At 33.1% G+C, this 9,408-nt stretch overlaps 1 protein-coding gene across 1 annotated transcript; it reads right to left on the reverse strand.

Moving 5' to 3' along the window:
* Nucleotides 1–2,659: 2,659 nt before the first annotated feature.
* Nucleotides 2,660–3,753, reverse strand: LOC143583883 (uncharacterized). The gene is made up of 3 exons (XM_077066071.1): nucleotides 3,697–3,753; nucleotides 3,409–3,609; nucleotides 2,660–2,839 (listed from the first exon to the last, which is right to left on the reverse strand). The coding sequence occupies exons 1-3, from the start codon at nucleotides 3,733–3,735 to the stop codon at nucleotides 2,660–2,662; spliced, it is 420 nt and encodes a 139-aa protein (XP_076922186.1). The 5' UTR covers nucleotides 3,736–3,753.
* Nucleotides 3,754–9,408: the final 5,655 nt, after the last annotated feature.

A 9,408-nucleotide genomic window follows, 5' to 3' on the forward strand; every position in this document is an offset into this window, starting at 1 on the left:
CCCACAAAACCGAATAGAAACCGAGAAATCGAAACCGAAATCATTAAAACTGAACAGATACCAAAACCTACCGAAATGAAAAAAAGCAAAACGAACCGAAAAAATCCCGAAAAAAATCGTACCTGAACCGATACAAAACCGAGGTTTTTTTAATGAACAAGGATAACAGGGGAAATATTTTAGTTATTTTACATTTTGCGTTTTTGTTTTATATTTTAAGTTATTATTTTTTTATTAATATTTTTGAATTTTTTTAGGGGTTTTTGAAACTCTTTGTATTTTAACATACACTTGGGGTCAAGATGGGTTAGCTTTACCCATCTTGACCCATACCTATCCTAACCCTCTATTTTAAAAATCCGTCCTGACTCATACCCATCCTAACCCATACCCATTCTAACCCATCACCCAAACCCAACAGGGCCGGCCTAAGGGTGTGGCAGGGTGGTGGTCGACGGCCACATGCCCGAGACCATGCTAGGCCCAGATTTTTTTTTAAATTATATGTATTTTTATGGGAAAAAAATATGTATAATCAATGTTTCAACACAATTACCTAACACACTAGATTGGTCTAGTGGCAAAGAGGTATGATATATAATCAAGAGGTTGTGGGTTCAAGTCTTATTTGAGACATTTTTAAGTTTACTTTTATACAAAAGTTTTTTACACAACTCAATTCATAACCAAGTAAGCCCACTTAAAATTAATTTTTTTAAACCCAACAAAATATGCCTTACTTATGGCCCAAAAAAATTCCGCTTTTAGCCCAAAAAAATATTCGGCTTCTCGAAGTCGGCCCTGAAACCCAACCCAACCCAATCCACTCATATTACCACCTCTATGTATAACTATTAATCACAAAGGACCAACGTGCAAAGCATTGAGCCAACCAAATAATTAAAAGTGCACCCTTCAAAAGTAGCATTGGATTTGGTCTAAAGATGAATTATGGAATTTATGATAGGAAAAATATGTTATCCAAATTTAAAGGAAAGCTTCTTAGTTTTGATAAAGCAACATGATGTTTCTAGAAACACCTTAAAGACCATCACTACATCATTAATCATTATCACAACTCTACAAGACAATATAATGATTTAATAGATGTCATGTCATGGTTCTTTTTAGACTGGATAACATGTCCATTCACATACAACAAACACACTAGTGTTATGTTCACTGTTGTAACACCTTGAATAACATGTACCACCTTGAGAACTTTAATTAATTTGACTTCGCAATTCACATAACACAGGTTGGTTGCATGCAACTTGAAAACAACCACCGCTTCTTCTGCAGTCCACAAAACTTCACATTATATAACACCAGTACCATTCTAACATATATTTAAATTTGTCACCATACGGTAAACAACAATAATTGGTATTTGGTTTTATTCGGGATAACAATAATGCAAAGTTCATACTTCAAATTTAAATCTATACATTTTAGTTATAAAAAAATATCTACCTACAAATTATTATGTCACCAGATCATAACGCATGTCAAATAGATCAGCAAAAAAAATAACATAAGTATTCACTTATTCATAAGAACCAGTTGTGCTAATTTTTGACACGATCTGCAACATAACGTTTAAATAGTATAATTTTAGGTTATATCTATTATGTTGTCACTGTAACAAGTAAAGTCATTCGTGAACTACTCGAAATCAGCTTGCTAAATGCTTGAATCGAGCCGATCTTATACGATGTCGAGCCTAAAATTACATTTGTTTAATAAACGAGCTCGAGGATCGATTATAAGCTCGAGCTTGCTCGCAAGCATATTATTAGTATAAACTCTAATTTAATATATTACATACATATTCATATGATTATTATTATTATTATATATAAAGTTAAGATAAAAATAACTAAATAATTTGTAGAGTGTGAAAACAACTCGTTCACCTACTACCATCATTTTTAAACGAATCAAGCTCGAGCATAGTAAAGGTTTGGCTTGACTTGTCTACACCCTATAATAATCACGCACAACAAACAAGTAACCCACTAAGTCTTTTATGATTTGATTAATATATAGGGGTGTGCAAACAGGTCAGACCCATGAGACACAATCCAGATCCGGATCCGACCCGAACCTGTTTAGTGGTTTTCATGACCTAGGACCCGACTTCTATTGTAAATAACCATGTCTGATCGGTTCGGGTCTTACCCGGTTGATGTAAAGAGAAAATGTTTAATCGGGTCGAATCCAGGTTAGGTCTCACAGGTCATAACCGGTTTATGCTCACCCTACATAACCGGTTTATGCTCACCCTACGTTTAACACATTTCTTACAAGTTTACAACATATTGGTCTACTTACTCGTTTTCTTGAACGGCTACTTATAAAATGCTTATATATAATTATAACTTGTCATGCTTCATAGATTTAATTCGTTTGACCGATTTACACCATAAATTAAGATCCCATAGTTAAAGTGGGTCCGTAACATATAACAAGAACTTACGTAAATGTACAAAAATGTGCAATTACGTGCCTTGTAAACTACGGTGATACGATACATATGTGTCAGCAGAGACTCGTGATATGTGATCATTAGATTTAACAACTCATAACATTAATGGAGCCTCAGTCACGTGTATGTTTGTGTGACAAAATATAATATAAGACCTCATGAAATTTTTTATTACCCGAGCTCCGGCGAGATTCGGTACAGATCTTCGTCTACCGCCTTCTGTTTAACATGATTTCTTGGTTGTTCTGGTTGTGGCTCCTTAGCGTCGCAGTCATAATTGTAGTCGTGGTCGTATGCATAGTCATACACCACCCATGCGTCCTTTTTACCCTCTGTCGCACACGCTTTACCCTATTGTACCATAAAGTACAAGTAAAAAAGATGAATGATTATTAATGGTATATACATGCATTGTTTAATATCTAATCCGTATCGTTTCAAATGGCCATTCAGATATAATTCGGTAGACTGTTTTAACCAAAAAAATAATAAATAAAGTATGACCATCTATGATAAAATTGTCCTATCACGTTTTTGATAAAACCCACTCATAAAAGTATTTTAACAATACTTTGGTTGATGCTACTCGAACCACGTTTTTTCTATCTGGATATTGAAAACATCGTAAAGTATGACCGTCTATTTTCATAATGGTCGTCATATACTGGCCAAAAAGCCGTTTTAACCAATAATTTTCAAAGTTTGGCTCTTAATGATCAGCACAAGTGTCCAAATATTGATTTGTCAAAATTATTATTATTGTTCAAAATAACCATATGAACCTTTTGTGGACACCCGTTTGATGACGTGAAATTCAGATGAAGTGGTGTAACCATAGCATGACCCGAAATCAAAATCAACTCGACAATAAATTTAAAATTTATTGTGATTATTAGATAATAAAAGAAATGTGGAGTTACCATTCCACGAGGAACGACGATCATCGCAGGAGTAACAACATTGTTGTCGTACAAATCACTAGTGACATACATATCGCGGTTTCTGGAATAGCTGTACCGAAGCAATCCGGCTTGTCTAGCCGACTCAAAACACTGAGTGAAGGGGAGATTATTGTTCAAATCCCAGCTACCGAATGCGGGAACATGACTTCTCGTGTATTCCTGTAACAATATTAATTTTATAGTGAAAGATTAATCAATTATTTGTACAGTAGAATATATATGCATACAGAAAAAAAAATGGCTTACAAAATCGTAATTGTAATCGTAATTATAATCGTATTCCATGGTGAAAAGAAGTTTGATTATTGGTGGCCTCTCAAAGTAATGAAAATATGGGAGAGTGAAGGGAGTTTTAAAAGGCAAAATGTGGTGAAATTGTTTGTTTACTCTCTTGAAGTATCTAACTTGTACAATTTAGTCCTTCTACAAAAGTATAAGAGCGTGTATAGAATTAGTTCGGATTGGTTGGGTCCGGTTTTTATTACGTTAAACAGAATCAAAATAAAGGGTTCAATATTTTTTGATTTGAAACTGTTTGGTGTTGGTTAGTGATTACGTCGAATTTGGTTCGTTGAACATGTTACATTCGGTTAACTCTGTTATTTGAATAAAATTTTGATTTTGATCTTTGTCGACCATCATTCGCTCCTTTAGTGAGTATGTTTGGTTTTGGATCGCAAGAAGATATATTTTTTTTTGGAAAGGCGGTATTTTATATAAAAAAAAATAAAAACAGTCCTAGCAAGTAGCTAGAACAAAAAAAACATAAAACATTACAAATACAATAGAGGGTTCTTAAGCCACTCGATCCTAGAAATATTACATTTACGATTTCTGCTACTATACCATAAGAACGAGAAATGTAAAATTTCATCAAATATCGTTTCTTTGTTATGCCGAGTCTTCTTAAATACCAAGTCATTTCTGAATCTCCAAATAATCCATCAAATGACAAAAATAATCATCCCGATCAAATCTTTCTTATGAGTTTGAACTCTTAACGTGTCCCACCAAGACATCAGCTCAATCAGAACCAAAGAGGAAGACAACGGAAGGCCAAGCCAAGAAGCAATAAGACCCCAAATTCGATTAGCCACCGAGCACATACCGAAAACATGGTCAATAGACTCCTCATGATCATTACAGATAGGACATAAAGAACTTGGAGTGTCTATACTCTTACTCACCAAATTGACTCTCGTAGAAAGTCTCTTAAGTAACACCCTCCAAGCACAAATATTAACTTTTCTAGGAAGAAATTTGAACCATATTATCTTTCGAGCCCACGATGGAAGAATAAAGTCATCAATAACCTTCCTAACACCTTTAACCGTGAAATCTGTCATATCCCCAAAACTCCAAACCCATCTATCTTGATTAAAAGCTTACTTTGAAGTTTTAAGATGATAAGTTTGTTGAAAGATGACATTTGGTATGAGTTTCATAGTTGTGATTTTTATTTGGCAATGAAAGTGAACTTTATATATTTCCATTTATTGAAAAAACCCAAGAAATGGTAAAATGATTATTACATGAATATTTTAAAGTTTCATGTTATACTAAGTTAAATTAAGGTTAACTAGTAACATTATATAAATAAGTTAAACGTTAAGAGTTTAATAATTTAACGAGTTCCAAACAATTCACTATTGATGAACCTAATTATTATATACATCAAGTGATCTAAAGATTAAGTAATCTCAACGAAATTATTTTGTTTATTTAAAGAAAATGGATGAAAAGAAAGAAAGTTGTGTTTCAATACATTTTTTTTTTCTTTTTCTTTAAGAAAGGAATGCCTTGTTCTTGAGTTTTTTAATCAAGGAAAGAAAATGAAAGGAGAGAGAAGGATAAGAAAGGGAAGGGAAGAGAAGGAAATTTTTTTTAATTAGGTGTGTTCTTGAGTTGGAAGGAAATTAGAGAAAAAGAAAGGATAACTATGTTAAAAAATAGTTATCCTTAGTAATCATCCCATTTTTTGGAGGATAACTTATTGGGAAAATACATTAATTTAATCTCTCCTAACTCCTCCTACTTCTTTCCTTTCCATCCAAAAAAAACTCAAGAACACACATTTTTTAACTATCCTTAGTTTTCCTTTCATTTCCCTCATTTAAAAAAACTCAAGAGCAGGGCGGAAAGGAAAACAAATGAAGTTGTATTCATGAGTTTCATTAAAGAAAAAAAAAGAAATAGACGGGAAATAAAGAGTAAATTTGGAAGGATTGGTTTCCTCCATATTTAATGAAAAACGCCTATAAATATGCAAATGGTAGCTTAAGGTGGGGTTTAGCTCAATTTTAATGGAAAACACGTATAAGTAAACTAAAAGCAATAACATCTTGAACTCACATGTCACTAATACACTTCGTAACACTTTCTAATCCTTGAATATGCTTCTAATCCTTGAACACCCTTCCTAACACTTGAATTAGCCTTTGAACACTTAATAAAGTTCCAAATACTTGAATAAGCCTCTTGGACCTTGCTAAACCATTGTGATACACCAATACTTGCGATACACTTGAAAGAGGATTATGATGATAATGTATGGTTTCGATTAAGGGTGAGACAAAGAGTTTTGTAGATGTCAAGTATCTCACAAAAAAGATATACAAAAAAGAATCGTTTAACAAATTAAACATAATATTAGCTCCGCATTTTGTTGTTATGCCTGGCAAAACGGGAAGCTCAAGTACGATTGTGTAACAGGCCAGAACAAGTCATTCATAAAATGGGGTCACTTTGGTACAACACTGTTCTCCCCATTCGGGTGTCTTCGGATTGCTGGCATGTAGGTTGTTATTCTCTTAATCAACTTAGCCCCTCTTTGTCACACCCTGCCAAGGCAGAAGCACGGGCGTGCAACCTCATGTATACTGTAAGGGTATGATTATTGTCAATATACATGCATTAGGATACCAATAGTTTTAAAAGAGTTTACAAGCAATAACATGGTTTTAAGCAAAAGTAGTTAAACATAAAAAGGGGATTCCTCAAATATAACCCAAATGTTGATCGGGTTATATTGGTAAATTCCCTTCAAAAATGGTATCCTAATTATGCAATGAGGTTCCGTCTTCATGATTTCCTACATGTATTGTTAGTTCCCTGGAAAATATAAGTTTAAAAAGTGTTTATCACCAGCGCACGTATCCGACAGACACATTCCGAAAGTCTAGTAATTCAAATAAAATAAATTAATTATATGCAATATATCATGCATATGCGGGTTTATGACTGACTCGTTATGATTAAACTTAATATATTTAATCATGTTTGAATTAATGCCAAGAAATCATAATTGAGCATTGCATGGAAAATGAATTAACTCACGGTGTGACACTCTTTCAGGTTCCAAGTTATGCAATTCCTTGGGAAGAATAAGGTATTTATATGAATAAATCCCAAACCACTGCAGAGCTACTTGTTTTAAGTTCATGTTTTCATTTATTTCTTAACGAGGTGGAATACCCGGCGTGATGCGTCGAGCTGAAGTTACTGGCAGTGGTATAGCATATTAACCCTTACGGAGCGGTTGTGAGTCGAGGTGAATTCAATCGGTGTTGGTTTACGAAACCAAAAAAAGTATGTTAAATACAACAAATTAGCATAACAACAACTGCGAGTTGGGGTGGCGAACCGACGCAAATTTGGTCGGTATAGGTTACGTCATTGTAAGTAAAGCAAAAAAATATTTTTTCTCACGCCCAAATACAACATTTTAACATGTTTAAAACAAAAAGAAAAAAAATAGGCAAGCAAAACATCCGAACGTTGCAGTTGTGAACTAATGCGAGTTCGTCGGAATTGACAGGCAAAAAAACTCCAAAAAATGTGCCAAAAAAATATCGCGTTGCGGTGGCAAACCAAGAAACATAACTTTAGTCCCACCCCTTGTGTTGTGGTGGTAAATGTGTTGGTGTTACCTAACACCAGGGCGTTAAGCCTTACAAAAAGCAAGAATGATGGAAAATGAACTTTAGCTATTAGAAAAAAAAAATAAACATAACTTTACCCATACGTTACGATGATGAACCAGTACGAATCCGATAAAAGAAAAGAAAAACAATACCAGCATCCATGAGTCGAACCTGCAAGGATTAAATCAAACCATAGTTTTCATAATACACCTAGCGATTAAAAAAACATTGGTTAATAGCTAGAAATAATTTCATATAAAGTACACGCAAGTTCATAAAAAAAAACACGTGGCACCGATTTTTCACTATTTGTCATATATATATATATATATATATATAACTAGTGTTTTACCTTGCGCGTTGCGCAGGGACAGGTCGGTAGAAAACGGACGACGATAAACCTAATCGTTGTCAGTCTTAGGCATTGAGGCGATGAGTCAACACGAATTTGGACATTATCTGTTACACTCATTACGGTATAAACACTGTTGGAAAAACCTGAGTGTTATAACACAAAAAAAATCATCAAAGTAATATATAAAAAGATTAACATGTAAACAAATAAACTATTTGACGTTTATTTTGTCTGGAAAACCAAGCAGTGGTAAAACCCAAGCGCTGTCGGTTCCAGTCATTGAGGCGGTAACTTTACTCGAGTTCGGTCGGTTTCGTTTACTTTCGTTGTGGTACCGAAACTAAAGAAGCGGAAAAAATATATAAACCGAGGTTGACCAGGTGGCGTCGGTTTGTAAACTCGGGCGTGTGTAAATTCCGGAGAGCTGTCGGGTTTGAGTGATGAGGTTGTGAGTCTACGAAAATTCGGTTGGATTTGGTTATGTTTTTTACGGTATCAAAAATAAAAAAACAAAATGGCAACGACCAATACAGTGCCACCAAGTGGCCCAATAACCGCTTAGCGGCACCAGACTTGTTATCTACTATTATAATAAATAAAAATGATGGTTCAACCATATATCATTTAATTAGTCTAATATTTTGCCAAGTGGCACATCTATCTTTTCATCTTTAACTCTTAATTAATAAATCTTTTAAAACCTTCCATAACTTAATAACTTATCCATGTATCACATTAAAAACTAGAATTCTAATATGTTTTTTCCTTTAATATTTAATATTTAAAAAAAATGTTTCTTAAGGATGTCCTTCTAAAATATTTGTTTTAAAATTTTAATATAACGTTCCATTGTTTTTTTACCATTTCACAAAATATTAGTCTTAATAATTTCAGATTAAAAAGTGAATGATTTAAATTTTATACTTAATCTCTTTTTCAATTTAAACTAGAAACTACATTTAACACTTTAATTCTTGAAAATCTTTCATGATTTTTAAAATCTTTCACTTTTCGGCTATAATTATAACTTTTATTATATTCCAAAAAAATTATAATAATAACATACTCAAAATCTTAGAAACTAATTTTTATATAATTTTACTATCCTATCTTTTTTTATTAAATTTGGTTTATTTCACATAAAAAATAAATGTTTAAATGACAGATTTCCGACGCATTATTACGTCGCAATTTTCCGACACTGTTCCTACACATTTTAACAGCTTTTAATAATTTTAATTATCGTATTTATTGTATTAATAATATATCGTATTTATATGTATATGTATAAATACGGTATTAAATTTTGGCTTGGCAACACAGTTCCGACACATATTTAAAATGTTTTCCGACGCAATTCTGACACATGTACATCGACTTCCGACGCAATTCTAACACATATGTACATCGACTTCCAACGCATTTCTGACAAATATGTACATTGTTTTCCGACGCAATTCCGACGCATATATGAATTTCAACGCATTTTTTTTTTACAATATAAATCCAGAAAAATGAAACGATTTAATTTCTATAGAATATCCAGTTATCCACCAATAACCTGAATATATAAAACAGCCACAAATTCATGCATAAAGCAATTTTACCATTTAATAATAAAAAACAATGAAAGTTACAAATCCCAAATCCACTACAAACTGACACGTCTAAAACAGTACA

Source organism: Bidens hawaiensis, unplaced genomic scaffold, assembly GCF_021521415.1.
Source record: "Bidens hawaiensis isolate Kalapana, Puna unplaced genomic scaffold, B.hawaiensis_p1.1 tig00001521_1, whole genome shotgun sequence".
In the NCBI taxonomy this organism is placed as follows: Eukaryota; Viridiplantae; Streptophyta; class Magnoliopsida; order Asterales; family Asteraceae; genus Bidens; species Bidens hawaiensis.